This window comes from Panthera onca, chromosome A2 (genome assembly GCF_046562875.1).
Source record: "Panthera onca isolate mPanOnc1 chromosome A2, mPanOnc1 haplotype 2, whole genome shotgun sequence".
NCBI lineage: Eukaryota > Metazoa > Chordata > Mammalia > Carnivora > Felidae > Panthera > Panthera onca.
In genome coordinates, this window is record NC_138340.1 from 54,235,807 (window position 1) to 54,255,086 (window position 19,280).

General features: G+C 48.1%; 1 protein-coding gene across 1 annotated transcript; it reads left to right on the forward strand.

Annotated features, from left to right (window-relative positions):
- The first annotated feature begins 860 nt into the window (after positions 1–860).
- Positions 861–18,758, forward strand: H1-8 (H1.8 linker histone). The gene is made up of 5 exons (XM_060631833.3): positions 861–7,071; positions 14,528–14,787; positions 16,526–16,889; positions 17,995–18,056; positions 18,374–18,758. The coding sequence occupies exons 1-5, from the start codon at positions 6,699–6,701 to the stop codon at positions 18,620–18,622; spliced, it is 1,308 nt and encodes a 435-aa protein (XP_060487816.1). The 5' UTR covers positions 861–6,698; the 3' UTR covers positions 18,623–18,758.
- The last annotated feature ends 522 nt before the right edge of the window (positions 18,759–19,280 follow it).

The following is a 19,280-nucleotide window of genomic DNA, read 5'->3' on the forward strand; positions in this document are numbered from 1 at the left end:
TGGGCAAGGCCCTGAGCATCCAGCCTCAGCAGGTTTTTTTTAAATTCACCAGATGTCAAGGCCAGACCAGGGCTGGTGGTCGGTCTGCAGAGAGGGACTGTCAAGGGAATGCAGAATACAGTCATCAGGACTGAAAAAACAATGTCAGGGGACTGCAGTCTGGGACCAAGGCCCAGGGTCTCACCTCTGACGTGAACTCCCAGGCCCGGTGCCTCCCCTTCCTCATGCAGCCTAGGGAGAGACAGGCCTTTCTCTCAGCTTCTGCAAACTACCTGCCCTCCTTCCCAGCCCCTAGGCCGCAGCAACTCTAGGCCAGCATGGAGCTGGGCCTAGAAGCCATATGCTAGGCTAGACTCTAGGCCAGCATGGCCATATGCTAGGCCAGCAACTCTAGGCCAGCATGAGCTAGAAGCCATATTCACCTGCCCACATTTAATGAAGAGCTGAGTCCCCAGTGGAACCCTTTTCTCAAAGATCTCAGAAACAGAAAGTGGGAAATTCAGATGGGCCCATCTTCCCTGGGGATGTTCACAGATCCCAGAGTTGAGCACCCTTGCTGGGTAAGCCTGTACCCAGTCCATTTAGTAGCTCCAGTCCATTGTCCATTCTGGAAAGTCCTTGCTGCAAAGCTGGTGGGAACTCTAGGGTATCAGAATTGTGCTGCTTGCATAACTGCCCCTCCTCCACGTAACCAAGACCAGAAGCTCTAACTCTTCCCAGCTCTGCCTGGAGACTAGGAAAATCGGGGCATTAAAAGCTCAGCTCCTATACTTGGTGTTAAGGGTGGTGGTTTTTGTTGCTCTCAAGCTCTTTCTCTGCAGGATGGATTGAAATTGGGCAGTAATTTCCACCCGATCTCTAACCCTGGGATGCTGGGTTTGGGCAACCAGCAGGGCCCCCTGCGGGTGTGGGGTGGAGGGAGCAGGCCCAGGAATGAGAAAAGCCCCAACTTTGGAGTCACAGAAACCCAGGTGACCTTTGAAACTGCAAGCAAGTTTGGCCATCTCTCTGAGTCTCCTTATCAGCAAAAAGGAATCTGAACCTGAGCTTGAGGGGACCGCAAACTTCGCGTGGCCAGCCTACTTCCTGGTTCACTGTAGCCAGTGGGAGACTTCTGACATTACTGGGCCTCAGCTCAGAGCTGGCCTTACCAAGAACACCATCTGCAAGGGGAACAAGGATGGAGACATAGTCTCAAGAGTTACCCTCAACCTCCAAGGTGGGAAAGGGTGGCTGGAGCCTGAGATGGAAGTTCCCCAGTGCCATGGTGGGGGCTGAAGCAGGTAATAGCTGGGATCTCTACTCTTGCCCCTCTAGGTGATATACTCTGCCTCCGTAGGTGATGCCAGTCAGGGTTTCTTTGGCTGCAAGTGTCAGGAAATCTAACTCAACAGGGCTGAAACAGAAAGGAGAAATTGTTGGCTCCCCAAAACAAAAAAACCCAGGGCTTCAGGCATGGCTAGATGCAGGTGCTCAGATGTTATCAGACTTCTGTATCTCCCCTCTGGTTATAGTTTTCTCTGTTGGCTTTGGAAAGGGCTACCAGCAGTCCCAAGCTCAGCTAGCCTTGCAGGAAGTGAGCTGTTTTTCCTGACAGTTCCAGCAAAGGTCCTGGGTAGGGCTCTCACTGGCCAGGTCTGGGTCACCTGATCACTCCTAATCCTGTCACCAGGTTAAAATGGGGATTCATCCTCTGATAGGCCCGGCTTGAGTCACCTCATTGTCCCTAAACCTATCACCAGGCTGGGATGGGGATGTAGCCTCTCATTGGCCAGGGCTGGGTCACCTGATCACTCAGACCAAGGTAGGGTTAACCCTACATAAACCAAATGGTCTGAGTGAGGGTGGGGACTGGAAGGAGCCCAAAAGATTCCTGGGGGAGGGGGGGTTGTCGTTACCAAAAGGAAGAGGCCCAGAGATAGGGTGGGCAGAACTAACGGTGGCCCAGAGGGGCTGGCCTCTGTCTAAGTAGGTGATGTCCAGCTATACCAGGCTTCCCTCCCACACTGGGGACCCAGGGGAGAAGATTCCCATGGTGGGTCCCGCACATCTCACTCTCCATTTCTGATGTGTTGGGCCAGGCATGGCCATGGGAGAGACATGCTTGCTTTGCAGGCAGCCCTCTTTCCTCACTGCCCCACCTCAGTCCACTTATTCTGAGGAGTGGTATCCTTGTTTTAGCTACATATTCAGAGAAAAAAATTAACTCTCTAGCCAGAAGTCTCTGTTTTTTCATGGTAGAAGGGAAAACCTCTTTCCCTCCTTAATTTATAACCGATTTGACAGGCACTTGGGGACATTTGCCAATAAAGGCAAAGGAGTGCTGACTTAGGTTTGGTTGAGGGTGTTACCCACCTCATCTCCAGGCTCCAGGTAGCCAGCAGGTTTATGGAACACCTCTTATATACAATCATATCTACAGTCAACCTGATCTTAGGAAGCTGACCCCAGGCCAGGATGAGCTGGGGACTCAGAGATGGGTTGCAGGTAGCAAGTCTCTGGGCTGTAGCCTGGCCAGCCACAGGGACACAGACCTCTCTCACCCCTGATCTTACCTCTGGGAGGAGAGAGTATGAACTAAGCCTCCCACCCCCATACCACCACAGAGACAGCAAAGCCTGATGGCAATCTGCCCCATGTCCCCCAGTAGACACATGCACCCCTGACGTCCCAGGGTGGCCCCAGAGAGACAGTGCATGCCCTTCTCAGCTCTGCAACCTCACACCATGTTCCTGAACCTCACTAGGTCTCAGGCCTCTGAGCTTGAAAGAGGAGACTCATCTCAGTTGGTAGAATTGTCCACAGACTAACGAGATTGTTGCTATAAAAATTTCAGTGCACGGTAGACACTCAATAAATATGAGTTTCCTTCCCAAAAATGTGAATCAAGTTCAAAGGAGCAGCCCCTGGAGTGGTAGGAGATAGAGCCCCCGGTGTGAGAGTCAAGAAATTAAAGTAGCAAAGAGGCCTCAGGAAAGGGGGAAGCAAGTGCTAACTGCCCCCAATATTTATTCCCTTTCTTCCTTTTAATAATATCACATCAAGTTCTAGCTGGGCACCTAGCTATCCAGTGCAGGACTGCACCTCCCAGTTTCCTTTGCATCTGCAGTGGCATGACATTAAGGTCTGGCCAGTGAAGTATAATCAGAAGTAGTATATGAAGTTTTGGGTTGTGCATTTCAGAGAATGGAGGCATCCTTCACTTCTCTTCTTTCCTGTCTGATGGCTGGAATGTGGTCGTGATGACCAGAGCTGCAGCAGCTATCTTGTATCATGAGGTGCAGTCCGTGGGCAGAGAACAGCACAGCATCAGGAGAGAAAAAGACTGCAGGTCCTCTATGCTGCCTTCCTGCCCTGCACAACTTGCACTTGAAGAGTCTCATGAGAGAATGACTTCATGGTTTCTTGTTTAAGCCACTGTTATTTTGGAATTATAGCTGGTTTCTTCACTAACACAGAGGGCTTCCATGCTGCAGCCTAGGGTCCGGACTCAGGAAGATTTAGTACAGGTCCTTTCTGAACTTTAGTGTCTTCATGTATAAATAAGATAGTGAATATAAAATATGTACATGGACATAGAACATGGCAGCTATTACCATATCTACCCTGCCCTCTATGCATTTGTTGACTAATGTCACAAATAATGTCCTGATGCTACAGGGGCTAGAGTTACACAAAACAAGACACCCTATCACTGCTTCAAAAAGTTTAGAATGCAATCTTCAGACCTATGAGAAAGTTCACATGTAGGACGCCCCCATTCAATGTTCAAAGATGGTAAAACAGTTGTCAGCAGAAATTTAAATTCCCTACAGACCTCAATAAGCGTCAAATAAGTACACCGAGCAGCCCGCCCTCTCTCCAGCATCTGATGCTCACAGTTATCATTTCCCTGTAAAAAGGCAATGCTCTAGAAGAATTTTTAGATCTGCAGTGCATTTTAGAACTTCTTCCCCTCCAAATGCAAAACTCTATCCTGGCACAGCCTGGGAGCAGGGTTTCACATGAAGTTCATGGGAATGTTTGTATCTCCAAGTTTTTCTCTATTTCTCAATTCTTGGAAATTTCCCACAATGTGATCAAAATTGCTGCCCCTGTGTGTGCCAGCACCATGTGCCTCTTTGCCTCATCTCGCCTCCTGCTCTAACGTGGTTCCTGCAGATGGTTCTCAGGTCTCCCTTCATTCAGCCAGGCTGGGCTCTGGCACTGAGGCTCCACAGCAATAGGTGCTGAGCCCCTACTGTGTGCCAGGCACTGTGCTATGCACCAGGGATACCACCAGAAAAAGTCAAACACAGCCCTGCCTACCCCCAGGGCCCTTCAGAGCTCAGGGGCTAGTGTAGAAGAGTGGAAACTTAGGGTGCTGGAGGTCCCAGGGGCTGCTGGAGCCAGAGGAGAGGACCCTAACCTCCTAAGGGGTCAGCGAGGGCTTTTCTGAGCTACACTGAGGCCAAAACGATGAGTGGGAAACAGTCCAGAGAAGGTAGGTGGGGGTAAAGAAGGGGGTTCTAGGCAGTGGATCAGTTAGCTTATGCTGCATGACAAACAACCCCAAACCTCATGGTTTAAAACAACACACCATTGTTGTTTGTGACTGTGAGTCAGCCAGGTGGTTCTGCTGATCTGGACTCAAGTTGGTTGATCTCTGCAGATCTCTAAAGCATCCATGGTCAACTGAAGTTTTGGCTGTTTGACCAGCTGTGGGCCGGGTGGCAGGGGTGACTGAGCTGCGAGCCTCTGAGCTCCAGTGGGCTAGCCAGGATTGGGACTGCCATGGCATCACTTCCACCGTATCCTGTTGGTCAAAGCAAGTCACAAGGCCAGCTCATATTTAAAGAGTGTGAGAGGAGCTGCAAAGTTGCATGCAAATGGACATGGATATGGGCGCGGGTGAGAAATTGGGGACATTTTTGCATCCATCTAACACACACACAAAGGAAACACAGAAGAAAGCCCAGGTCTCAACATCTAGCCCATTCCAAGAGTCACAGAGGTTGGACTGTGGGCCTCTAGGGAGAAAGGGGCTCCATAAGCAGGACAAAAGAGGTCAAGCCTCCACCCATGGACAGTAGGGAGCTATGAAGGGTGCTAGGCAGGAGAGGAGTGATCTCTGATTTCACTTTAGAACACTTTTATGGCCATCACCTCCCTCAGTCCAGACTCTGGTGCTGGAGAGTCCCTGGAAAAATCCCAACAATAAAGGAGGGAAGGAAGGAAGAATGGAAGTTTGTTTTAAACCTGTCCCTCCAACTCCTACACCCTCCTCGGAGGTAACCAATGCTATTACCTTGGTGTGAATCCTTTCAGACCTTCTTCTATGCCTTCACTTGCATGCACACTCACACACACACACATACTTGCACAGACACAAATTCTTTCTTCTCAGAAAGGGAGAGCATATTCCACAGACACATTGTGGTTCATTTTGATTCATTCATTCATCTATTTATTTATGTATTTTCTTCTTTCCTTCTATCTCTGTGCCCAATGTGGAGCTCAGACTCACAACCCCGAGATCACAAGTTGCATATGCTCCACTGACTGAGCCAGTCAGGAGCCCCTCTGGTTCGTTCATTTTCACTGCTGTATACTACTCCACCATGTGACTAGACCACAGTTTATTTGTCTGCCTTTCTTTTGGTGGGTAGTTAGGTTGTTTTGAATTGTTGCTGGGATTGCAGCGAGGATCTTTATCGGTGTAAGGGTTTCTCTCAGATTTATACCCACAGTGCCATGGGGGGGTGTGTGTGAATCTATCTTTAGTTATGTTCGATGTCACTGCATTGCTTTCTAGAGTGGCTATCAGCTTACCCTCCCAGTGGCTATGTCTTTCTTCATGTGCTGGACACTCAGCATCTATAGATCTAATTTAAATATCTGTCATTCTACCAGGTGTGCAATAACCACCTCATCCTTGTTTTAATTCACCTCATCATTTCAAATGGCTGCAGAGTTTTCTGCAGAAGGGAGTAGTTCAGTCAAGCCTCCAGTGATTCATGTGGAAGTTCTCTTTTTTTTTTTCTTTTCTAAATAATGTAGCAATTGTTTCTTTTCTGACTACTGCACTTCTAGGACAGAGAAGTGCAATTGCTGAGTTCAAGGGAATACCTTTCCAAAGCAGACTGCACCCCAATTTACACCCTTAGCAGAGGCACTGAGGGCCAGGCTCCCTGCATCATTGCCTGTGCTGTCTTCAATTTTAGTCAATTTGATGGGGAGCTAGTATCTCATCATTGTTTCAATTTGAATTTTCCTGAATGCCAAGGAGGTTGAGAATATTTTCTTGGGTTTATTATCAGCCTTTCCGGTGAATTGCCTATTCATATTCTTTGTCCATTTTATCAATGGTTATCCTTATTTGTGGAGACTTGCTAGGCAATTTTATTTAAAAATTGCTCATTCATCCTTCAAAATTCTTTCTTATAAAACAAAACAAAATAAAACAAAACAAAAGGAGGCCACAGGTTGATTTGGGGGTGTCAGCTCCAGGCAAACCCCACCAGCGGGCCTCCAACTTCTTGATAAACCAAGGCCAGCAGTGGCCTGGGAACAGGAGCAGCCCTGGAGCAGGTGGGATTGGAGGCCTCAATGGTCGCCTCCCCAACCCAGGTGTGCCCAGTTCCCCATCAGCATCTCCAGGCCCCGTGGAGTCAGAGGGTGCAGGAGGGATCAAGCATTTCAGCACCCATCATTTTGCCATGGGACCTGAGACACAGAGAAGTCAACTGACTCATATGAGGTCACCCAGGAGTGGGTGGCTCAGCTGGGGCGTCGGCACACAGGCAGGGTTGCAATGCCCCATCCCAGCCCTCCTGCCCCAGTCAGCAGCTCAGAGCCTCCCAGCCCAATCAGGGGCTAATTGGAGTGGTGGGGCCGGGCTGTGGATATATAAGAGGAGTGGGCAGGCCTGGCAGCCTCATGCCTGGGGAGGGGGTCAACTACCTGCATCTGTGTCTGCATCTACCCGTGCAATGGCTCCTGGGAGCATTGCCTCCAGTGACACCTCCACCTCCTCAGCATCCTTGACCTCCGCAGTGGGGTCATCTGGGCTGTCTGAGTCTGAAAAGCCAGGTAGGCAAAGGGAGGTGGGGTCCTCGTGAGCTGGTTCCCTGGATGTTCTGGACCCTCCTCTGTCATCCAGCCTCCGCTCCTGGCCCCGGCACCCATCCTGGAAGCCGTTTGAATTTTCACCTGCTCATTTGGCAGAAGAGCTGATGCCAGAGTTAGCAGGGCCAGGTACAGCCTGGGGGCTGAGGCTGGCCCAACTCCAGGAAAGCGGGCAGAGCAGGGTCTCTCCAGCTGGAGCCCATTTTCTTTTGGTGGGGAGGGTGGGTGGCCGGCCGCAGCTGCAGGGCAGCTAGTTGGAGGGACATTACATTTGATGCAGAGCCGGGCCTTGAATTCAGGGCTGCATCCCAAGTTTCAATCAACAAACAATGCCTCAGTGTTTCTCTGGATATAGATAGGTTCATTCCCTCCAGGAGCTCCCAGTCTGATGAGCTAGACTGCCTCACTGATGGATCCCATTTGATAATAGGGCATGCGCCTTAATGTCAGGAATACAGAGGGCTCTAGGAACCCAGAGCAGTTGCCGACCCACTCTGGGAGATCAAGGAAGGCTCTCTGGAGGAGGCAACCGCTGAAAGAGGGTTAAACCTCATCCAGGACAAGAGGGTGAAGCAAGAGAAGCATTCTGAGGATGAGTAAATACTCCTTCAGAGGAAAAGTTAGAGGGTGGGCTCCAGGTGCCTTGGAGCACACGGCAGAATTGCTCATCCTGGCTTGGGAAGTCAGGGCGGTATATAAATCATGGTGCTGTGTGGGCCTTAAAGCAAGAACTACCTGATGACCATGGGTGACAAAGGCCAACCAGGCAGGGGGAAGAGCATGGGCAGAGGCCCAGAGGTGAGGGGGCTGGGGGAACATCCAGTTGTTCACAAGCCCTGCTCTGGCCAGGGGCAGAGTGGCATCACAGGAAGGGGTAGCCTCCCAGGCCTCAGCCAGGGCCTTGGACCCTTACACTGAGGGCCAGCAGGAGGTGAGGGATATGAGAAGAAGGCTGAGGCCCTCGGGGTGGGGTGGCGGAGAGAGAATCCCACAAGGAAGGGGTGGAGTGGTGTGGGGAAGGGTAGGGAGGTCCAGGAGGTCGTCCAGGTTCTTGCTTGGGTGTCTGGGTAGGTGTGGTGGTGTCATTCCTGGGGAGAGAAGATGGAGGACAAGTTTGGGGAAAAGCTATGACTTCTGGTTCTCCCAGGATGTAGCAGGCATTGAATGATGCTTAATAAGGAATTGAATTCAGCCGCAGGGACTGGGGACAGAGGAGACTTGGGGTGGCTCCCTGGGACAGGGCCTGGTTTGGGGAAGCTGAGGAAGGGTTAGAACACTTCCCACAGGCCAGGCTGGAGGACACTGTAGCTGGGAGGGTACAGATTCCCTAGGGGCTCTATGCCCACTACACAGATGGGAAGACTGAAGCGAGGAGAAGAGAGTGAAACTCCCAAGGTCCTGCAGGTGGCTGACCAGGGACTCCACCCATTCACAAACTTTGGCTTCAAAATGAATATTCCCAGACACTGGGCTCTTCGTGGCCAGGAGACAGCAATGGTTGAATTGGATTAGGTCTCTACGTTTGCTTGACATCTAGAGTCTCTGGGTGTGTTGTTTGTTTGTTTGTTTGTTTTTTTCTACTTCGATATGTGTTTGGGGGAAAATTATATATTTATGTGTATTTAACTAACTGATTCTCTTTAAAAAGTCTTTAAGTTTTGCAAATTGATCAGAAACCAACATTTCTCTTTTTTTTAATTTAATTTATTTTTTAAATTTACATCCAAGTTAGTTAGCATATGGTGCAACAATGATTTCAGGAGTAGATTCCTTAATGCCCCTTACCCATTTAGCCCATCCCCCCTCCCACAACGCTCCAGTAACCGTCTGTTTGTTCTCCATATTTAAGAGTCTCTTATCTTTTTGTCCCCCTCCCTGTTTTTATATTATTTTTGCTTTCCTTCCCTGTGTTCATCTGTTCTGTGTCTTAAAGTCCTATGAGTGCAGTCATATGATATTTGGCGTTCTCTAATTTTGCTTAGCATAATACCCTCTAGTTCCATCCACGTAGTTGCAGATGGCAAGATTTCATTCTTTTTGATTGCCGAGTAATACTCCATTGTATATATATACCACATCTTCTTTATCCATTCATCAGTTGATGGACATTTGGGCTCTTTCCATACTTTGGCTATTGTTGATAGTGCTGCTATAAACATGGGGGGGCATGTGCCCCTTCCAAACAGCATCCCTGTATCCCTTGGATAAATGCCTAGTAGTGCAATTGCTGGGCCATAGGGTAGCTCTATTTTTAGTTTCTTGAGGAACCTCCATACTGTTTTCCAGAGTGGCTGCCCCAGTTTGCATTCCCACCAGTAGTGCAAGAGAGATCCTCCTTCTCCGCATCCTCGCCAACATCTGTTGTTGCCTGAATTGTTAATGTTAGCCATTCTGACAGGTGTGAGGTGGTATCTCATTGTGGTTTTGATTTGTATTTACCTGATGATGAATGATGTTGAGCATTTTTTAGTATGTCAGTTGGCCATCTGGATGTCTTCTTTGGAGAAGTGTCTATTCATGTCTTTTGCCCATTTCTTCACTGGCTTATTTGTTTTTTGAGTGTTGAGTTGGATAAGTTCTTTATAGATTTTGAATACTAACCCTTTATCTGATATGTTATTTGCAAATATCTTCTCCCATTCTGTTGGTTGCCTTTTAGTTTGGCTGATTGTTTCCTTCACTGTGCAGAAGCTTTTTCTTTTGATGAGGTCCCAATAGTTCATTTTTGCTTTTGTTTCCCTTGCCTCCAGAGACGTGTTGAGTAAGAAGTTGCTGTGGCTGAGGTCAAAGAGGTGTTTGCCTGCTTTCTCCTCGAGGATTTTGATGGCTGCCTATCTTACATTTAGGTCTTTCATCCATTTTGAGTTTATTTTTGTGTCTGGTGTAAAAAAATGATCCACGTTCATTTTTCTGCATGTTACTCTCCGGTTTTCCCAGCACCATTTGCTAAAGAGACTGTCTTTATTTCATTGGATATTTTTCCTGCTTTGTTGAAGATTAGTTGGCCATACGCTTGTGTACCCATTTCTGGGTTCTCGATTCTGTTCCATTGATCTGAGTGTTTTTGTGCCAGTACCATACTGTCTTGATGATTACAGCTTTGTAATACAGCTTTAAGTCTGGGATTGTGATGCCTCCTGCTTTGGTTTTCTTTTTCAAGATTGTTTTGGCTATTCAGGGTCTTTTCTGGTTCCATACAAACTTTAGGATTGTTTGTTCTAGTTCTGTGAAGAATGCTGGTGTTATTTTGGTAGGGATTGCATTGAATATGTAGATTGCTTTGGGTAGTATTGACATTTTAACAATATTTGTTCTTCCTATCCAGGAGCATGGATATCTTCCTGTGTGTGTGTGTGTGTGTGTGTGTGTGTGTGTGTGTCTTCTTCAATTTCTTTCCTAAGCTTTCTATAGTTTTCAGCATATAGATTTTTTATCTCTTTGGTTAGATTTATTCCTAGGTATTTTATGTGTTTTGGTGCAATTGTAAATGGGATCAATTCTTTGATTTCTCTTTCTGTTGCTTCATGGTTGGTGTATAGGAATGCAACTGATTTCTGTGCATTGATTTTACATCCTGCAACTTTGCTGAATTCATGGATCAGTTCTAGCAGTTTTTTGGTGGAATCTTTTGGGTTTTCCATATAAAGTATAATGTCATCTGTGAAGAGTGAAAGTTTGACCTCCTCTTGGCCAATTTGGATGCCTTTTATTCCTTTGTGTTGTCTGATGGCTGAGGCTAAGACTTCCAATACTATGTTGAATAACAGTGGCAAGAGTGGACATCCCTGTCTTGTTCCTGACCCTGGGGGGAAAGCTCCCAGTTTTTCCCCATTGAAGATGATATTAGCATTAGGTCTTTCATATATGGCTTTTATGATCTTGAGATACGATCATTCTATCCCTACTTTCTTGATAGACCTTCTTGAGGGTTTTTATCAAGAAAGAATGCTCTATTTTGTCAAATGCTTTCTCTGCATCTATTGAGAGGATCACGTGGTTCTTGTCCTTTCTTTTATTGATGTGATGAATCACTTTGAGTGTTTTACGGATATTGAACCAGCCCTGCATCACGGGTATAAATCCCACTTGGTCATGGTGAATAATTTTTTTAATGTATTGTTGGATCTGGTTGCCTATATCTTGTTGAGGATTTTTGCATCCATGTTCATCAGGGAAATGGATCTATAGTTCTCCTTTTTAGTGGGGTCTTTGGTTTGGAATCAAGGTAATGCTGGCTTCATAGAATGAGTTTGGAATTTTTCGTTCCATTTCTATATATTTTTTTTTTTTTTTTGAACAGTTTCAAGAGAATAGGTGTTCACTCTTCCTTAAACGTTTGGTAGAATTCCCTTGGAAAGCCATCTGGCCCTGGAGTCTTGTTTTTTGGGAGATTTTTGATTACTAATTCAATTTCTTTACTGGTTATGGGTCTGTTCAAATGTTCTATTTCTTCCTGTTTCAGTTTTGGTACTTATATGTTTCTGGGAATTTGTCCATTTCTTCCAGATTACCCATTTTATGGGTGTATAATTGCTCATAATATTCTCTTATTGTTTGTATTTCTGCTGTGTTGGTTGTGATGTCTCTTTCATTCTTAATTTTATTTATTTGGGTCCTTTCCTTTTTCTTGTTGATAAAACTAGCTAGTGGTTTATCAATTTTGTTAGTTCTTTCAAAGAACGAGCTTCTGGTTTCATTGATCTGTTCTATTGGTTGTTGTTGGGTTTTTTTTTTGTTTTTTTTTTTTTTTTTTGTTTTTTGTTTTTTTTTTGGTCTCGATAGCATTGATTTCTGCTCTAATCTTTATTATTTCCCATCTGCTGTTGGTTTTGGGTTTTATTTGGTGTTCTTTTTCCAGCTCTTTAAGGTGTAAGGTTAGGTTGTGTATCTGGGACCTTTTTTCCTTCTTTAGGAAGGCCTGGATTGCTATATACTTTCCTCTTGTGACAGCCTTTGCTGCGTCCTAGAGGTTTTGGTCTGTAGTGTTATCATTCAGAAACCAACATTTCTAATCACATTTAAATCAGGTTTCATATAAAGCCACTTTTATGCACCTTATACTGACTGACAGCTTCTCACCCCTTGATCCTATTTTCTTTGGCAACTTAAAATATCATAGCTAATTGAGATATCTCCATAATTCATGTACCATACAATTCACCCATTTAAAGGGTACAGTGGGTGTTAGTATATTCACTGCTGTGTGTTTCTCTCCACAGGCAATTTTAGAATTTTTTCGTGCCCTCAAAAAGAAAACCTGTGCCCAATACAGTTCTGCCCTTACCCACCCACCATACCCAGTCCCTGGCAACCACTAATCTACTCTCTAGGATTGTCTCATTCAGGACATTTCCTGTAAATGAAATCCTATATAGTATGTGACTTTTTGTGACTGGATTCTTGTACCAGCATGATTCCGAGGAAGTACTTCATTCCTTCTTTTGGCTGGATGATATTCCACTTCATGGTTAAAACCATGCTCTGTTTATTCAATTCATTAGTTTATGGACATTTGGGTTGTTACTTTGTGGCTATTGTAAATAACGTTATGAACGTTCATGTACAAATTTTCATTTGAACATATGTTTTCATTTATCTGGAGTATACATACCTAGAAGTGCAATTCTCCTATAGCTTTTATTTATGAAAACTTTCAAATGCATGCAGAAGTAGACAGAGTGGTATAGTGGCTCCCATCTACCACCCACACCACTCCCTTCCCTATGTGCCCATCATCCAGCTTCAACACTCACCAGCTCATGGCTACTCTTATTTCACCTACTGTGTTATTTCAAAGAAAATGCCAGATTTATCATTTCATCTATAAATAGTCCAGCATTTATCTTTAATTTTTTAAAACAATTTTTAATTGTGGGATGCCTGGGTGGCTCAGTTGGTTGAGCGACCAACTGTGGCTCAGGTCATGATCTCATGGTTTGTGAGTTTCAGCCCCGCATCAGGCTCTGTGCTGACAGCTCAGAGCCTGGAGTCTGCTTCTGATTCTGTGTCTCCCTCTCTCTCTGCCCCTCCCCCACTCATGCTCTGTCTCTCTGTCTCAGAAATAAACATAAAAAAATTAAAACAAAACAATTTTTAATTGATATACAATATTTTATTAGTTTTAGGTGTATAACCTAGTTACTTATATGCATTATGAAGTGCTTACCATGACAAGTGTAATTATCCTCTGTTACTGCACAAAGTTATCACAGTATTATTGACCATATTTTCTATGCTGTACATTACACCCCCATGATTTATTTATTTCATTACTGGCCGTTTATACCTCTTAATCCCTTCACCTATTTCATCCATTTCCCTGCTCCCCTCTGGCAACCACCAGTTTGTTCTCTGTATTTGAATCTGTTTCCATTTTGTTTTGTTTAATTTTTTTATTTTCCACATGGTGAATTCATACAGTCTTTGTCGTGCTCTGACTTATTTCACTTAAGCATAATACCTTCTAGGTCTATCCATGTTGTTGCAAATGACAAGATTAGGGCTGAGTAATAGCCCACTGTATCTATATACCATATTTTCTTTAATCCATTCATCTCTTCATGGACATAGGTTGCTTCCATATCTTGACTACTGCAAATAATGCTACAATGAACATAGGGATGCATGTATCTTTCTGAACTAGTGTTTTTGTTTCCTTCAGCTAAATACCCAGAAGTGGAATAATGTTTGAGGAACCTCCATACTGCTTTCCATAGAGGCTGTTCAAGTTTGCATTCCCCCCCCCCACAGTGCATGATGGCTTCTTTTTCTCCACATCTTTGCCAATACTTAGCTTTAATTTTAGCCATTCTGACAGGTGTGAGGTGCTATCTCATTGTGGTTTTGATTTGTACTTCCCTGATGATCAGTGATGTTGAGCATCTTTTCATGTTGGCCATTTGTATGTCATTGGAGAAAATGTCTATTCAAGTCTTCTGCCCTTTTTTAATCAGATTGGGGTTTTTTTTGTTATTGGGTTGTAGGAGTTCTTTATATATTTTGGATATTAACCCTTTGTCAGGTATATCATTTGCAAATATCTTCTCCCTTCCAGTAGGCTGCCTTCTCATTCTGTGATGGTTTCCTCAGCTGTGCAAAGCTTTGGTTTTCTAAAAGGATTTTGTTTTCTAAAAGGACTATTTAATTCTTTGAGTGAATCTTTATGGAGCTCCTGGTGTGTGCCCAGCCCTATGTCAGTCACTGGGAGACAGTGTCCAGATGAGGAGCACTCCCTGCCCTCAAGCCTCACTGGCCGATGGGCAGTAGTGCTGACTAGGGCTGCATTTGATCCCCCAGGTCCCTTGCCCACCCACTGTGGGGCCTGGCTGGTGCCTGGCGGGTGCTCTGCCAGGCATGTGTGTTACTGATTGGGACTGAGGGTGGCCTGAGCTCTGGGTGACGCCCTGCCGTCCATCTGTAGGCCTGAGCCATAGTGGCATCCGAGGGCCACGCCGTCACCCTCCCGTGCTGCGCATGGTTCTGGAGGCGCTGCAGGCCGGAGAGCAGCGCCGGGGCACCTCGGTGGCGGCCATCAAGGTTTACATCCTGCAGAAGTACCCAACGGTGGATGTCCTCCGGCTCAAGTACCTGCTGAAGCAGGCCCTGGCCACCGGCATGCACCGCGGCCTCCTGGTCAGGCCCACCAACTCCAAGGCCAGGGGGGCCACTGGCAGCTTCAAAGTGAGCCTGCTTGGGCTGGGAACAGGGTTGAGGGAGGTCACAGTGTGGGGGAGCTGGGCCCCAGGGTCTGAGCTTCAGTCCCAGCTCCTCCTCCCTGGCCTCTGTGTGCTATTCCCCTGCCAAGAGGCCTTTCTCCTCCTGTCTTCTCTCTGTGTTTTTCCTGTGTCTTCTCAGAGGTACCTTCTCCTCCGGGAAGGTTAGGGCCCTGCCCCATCTAAGACCCCCATAGGGCCTCAGTCCCTGCTTTGTCCACCTTCATTCCCCGTCAGGTGTGTTCAGTGACCAGGGACCGTCTCAGCCATGTTCATTTCTGGGTCCTTGGAAGAGCCCCTTCCTGGAATTCTTCACCACAGACGAGGCACACCCAACCATGGGCTCTAGAAGGTCACTGTTGGGTGTGTTCCCCACGCTCACTGGCTCCAAACCCCAGGTCTCCAAACCAGGGCTGGCACCTCCCTGGGCCATCACATCCTCCTCTTTCAAAGGGGAGGGTCCCAGAGAGGAGCCATCCAGGCACACCCAGAGCTGAGGGCAGATTTGGCACAAAATCAAGCCCCAGCATGGTGCCACCAGGAAAATCTCAGGGACCCAGATATGGGGTCTGTCTTATCATTGCTGGGCCCCAGCACGTGGCAGTTGCTCTAACAGTAACTGTAGAACATTGTGGAATTTTCTCAGCATACCATGTTCCAGTCCCTGTAGGTGGCTGAGGACAGGAAGTCCCTCATAGAACTCCTGTGTGGAGGTCAGAGCTTGGATACAAGCCATGCCAAGGCCAGGTGCATAGGGTATGGGGAAGGGGAGCAATACAGGGGCACTGGGGTTGCATGTGGCTGGGTTAGGCTGCAGGGCCTGGGAGCTAGTCAGGGAAGTGGGCTGAGGGAGGGGAGGAGGCAGGGAAGGAAGCCTGGTGTGTCATGTAGTTAGAAATGTGTGTATGCTGAGAGGGGATTTGTTTCTGGTCTTCACGGTAATGGGGAGCCATAAGATTTGGGGGGCAAAGGGAGGAATGCCCTTAGAGGCAGGCTCTAGAAGGACAGAGACCACCTGTTTGCCAAGAGCCTCCCCAACTGCCTACTGGTCACTCACTCCCTGAAGGCCCCATTGTAAAGATGGGAAGACTGAGGCCAGTGGGAAAAGAGAAGACTTCCTGAGTTGCACAGGAAGTTAGGAACTCTGAGCTATCAGACTTGGAAGGTCCACCCAAGGGGGAGAAAGAAAGCGGCAGGGAGGCATGGAGGTGTGAGGCATGAGGTGGGGGACGGGAAGGAGAGTCAGAGCCACAGAGCTGGGAAAGTGTGTGGGTTGGGAGGTCATGGATGGGAGATTCATAAATTAGCATCTCAGAGGACTAGAGTCCGGGCTCCTGGTCGGTGCTGTGCGATTTACTCCCAGGAGCCTGGCTTTGAGACTTCAGGTGCAGGGTAGGGGAGCCCGCCTGCACCCTCCTGACACCCACCTGGGCAGGAGAGAAGAGAGCCTAAGGTGGGTCTAGGAGACTCAGGCCCCCCAGCTCCTAAATGGCCACACCCCTCCCTGGAAGGGCAGTGCAGGGATAGAATGTGTCTTCAGCCTCAGGCATTTTGGCCGTGGTCCTGCTCCCCATGCCCCTGACCACCTTCTCTACCCCCTCCCTCTTTTGGAACAAGGCATTCTCTCTGAGCCTCATGTGGGATGTAGGGGTATGAGACCCTAAGACCTCCTGCTCTCAATTCTACCCCACTCTCTCCTCTACCAGTTAGTTCCCAAGCACAAAAGGAAAGCCCAATCTAGGAAGACATCCACCATGACAGCCCCCAGGAAACCCGGTGAGGCCAAGGAGAAGGGTCCCAAAAAACCAAGGGAGGCAAAGAAGGACCCTCCCAACCCAGGCGAGGTGAAAAGGGGACCCAAGAAGCCAAGAGAGGTGAGGACAGGTCCTACCAAACTGGATGCAGCCAAGGAGAAGGCTCCCAAGAAGGGCAGCCAGACCAAAGACCAAGAAGCAAGACTGAGTGAGGCCAAGAAGGCCTCCCAACAGCCAGACAAGGCCACGCAGGACCTTCCCAGTGCCACTGGCCCAAGAGGAAAGTCAAAGGTCAAAGGCAGAAGGAGCAACCAAGGTAGGTGTGTGAGTGGGGTGAGAGGAGGGCCTGGGCACAGGGATTTGTGACAGCCATTGGATGTGAGGTAGGACGGAGGGAGAGGCCTGCTCTGGGGAGGGGATTCCTTATCTAGTAAATGTGCCTGAGTGCTTGTCTTGACCTGGAGAGTTGGAGAACCCATGGTAGCTGTGGAGGGTAGGCTTAGGGAAGGGAGAACCCAGAGAGAGGAGGAGCCTGACTCCTCTGAGAGGAATCAGGGGAAGCTTCCTGGAGGAGGTGTCCCAGGGAGGACAACAGGCTGCACAAAGGCCCAGAGGTATGAAGAGGGTAGAGCTTTTGAAGAAGTGCATATAGTTCGATGTGCAGCGTGAGAAGCAGAAGGGAAAGACTGTGAAGGGCAGCTGGGAGTTCGGACTGTATCTGGAGGACAAGCAATAGCCATGGAAGGACTTTGGGGAACAGCTAGGGTACAGGGTATTGTTTTATTTATTTATGTATATATGTATGTATGTGTGTATTTAAAAAAATTTTTTAACGTTTATTTATTGTTGAAAGAGAGAGAAAGAGTGTAAGCGGGGGAGGGGCAGACAGCGAGGGAGACACAGAATCGGAAACAGGCTCCAGGCTCTGAGCTGTCAGCACAGAGCCCGACGTGGGGCTCGAACTCATGAACTGTGAGATCATGGCCTGAGCAGAAATTGGACACTCAACTGACTGAGCCACCCAGGCACTCCCAGGGTATTTTTAAAAATGTTTCACAGCTGCCACGTGGAAGACAGGCTAAAGACTAGAGGCTAAGAAAGACCTGTCAGGGGTCTTTATTGTGAGTGAGTGCAGAGTAGGGGGTGTCTGCTTGGTGCCTTGCTGAGGGTGAGGGATGGTCTTCCACAGTCCAGTCAATCCCACCGCACCCTCCCCCCACCCACCCTGCCAACCCGTGAGAGATGTTGTTATCCCTAGTTTGCAGACTAGAGCACCCAGGCTCAGAGTGGTCAAACAATTTGCCCCAGGTCACAGAGCCTGTGAGTGACAAGGTGAGGACAGGGGTCCCTGAACCTTCTGCCCACCAGCAGCTCCTCCAGAAAGGGGTCCTTCCCACATTTCCTCCCTCACTCTCTGACAGATGGTGAGGCCCACAGGAAAACAAAAGCTGGGAGTCAGAATTCAAAATCCACGGTCCCCAAGGTAAGGTGCCTGCATGACTCCCCTGGTCTGGGTCTCCGTGCTGAGCAGGCCAGAGCATGGGTGTCCCGCTGGAAGGGACTGTGGGGCAGGGGGTAATTTGCTTTTGTACAAAGCCCAGTTCACTGACTTTTGTCCAGCCCTCTAGTGTTCTGAGGATCATCCTTCCCACTTCACAAGTAAGAGACAGGCTTAGAGAGGCGGGGTCCCTTGTCTAAAGCCACCCGGAGCTGGGATTTCAGCCCTATTCTTGTGAGTTCTGAGCTATGTGTGAACCCTGCCCGGCTCTGTCATCTTGCCCCTGGTTTGCTTTCTTATAGGACAAGAATAGTGCTGCTTCTCCAGCCAAAAAGAAAGAAAACAAGGTCCTTAAAGAAGTTGTTGCCTGTGGGGCCAAGGTGGGGCCCAAAGCCAAGGCCGCTGCTCCTCCCAGGGCCAGTGGGTCTAAGACAGTGCCTGCACCCCTGGCCAGGAAGACAGAGGCCCCCAAGGGCCCGAGAAAGCCCGGCATGCCCACCAAGGCCTCGTCGTCCAAACTGGCCAGTAAGAAAACAGAAGCTGAAAGCTAGAGCTGGGGTGGAGAGAGACTGAGATTCTGCTCGAGTTTTTATTTCCCAAAAAACCATTACTCTATTTATTTCATTGTAACCTGTTTATCAATAAAGGTGTTTTTCCCCTCACAAATTGGTGTGAGGAGAGGCTGAAGTCCAAGGATTTGGCCGTCTGGGGCTTGGGCCCAGGTAGGAACTCCTGTCCTGCAGGGAGACAGGTTGTACAATGTAAAGGGTTCAAGGCCTGTGGAGGCACAGAAAGGGTGTTAAACCCAGCCTGATATCTGGGACTGCTTCCTGGAGGAGGCAGCTTTTGGTCTTAAAGGATGAGCAGGAGACAGCTGAGGGGAAGGATGCTGCAGGCAGAGGACCCAGCATGTGAGGTGGGGCTGGACATTGTGGTAGAAGGAAGGGGTTTGTGGCTCTGAGAGGAGCATGAAGTGGGGGTAAGGGTGAGGGTTGGGGGAGACGAGGGAAGGTAGACTTTCTCCTGGGGGCAGTGGAGTACCAGGGAGGGTTATAGGCAAGGGGGGGAGACTAAAGTGGTGTGTGTTCAGAAAGAGCCCTCTGGCTGCAGAGAGGTGGGTTTGAGTTGCTGAGAGCAGCCAGAGACGATTCAATGCCTAGCAGTGCCCTGTTCTAATCAGCAGAAGGAGGGGAGAAGCAAAGGCCTGGC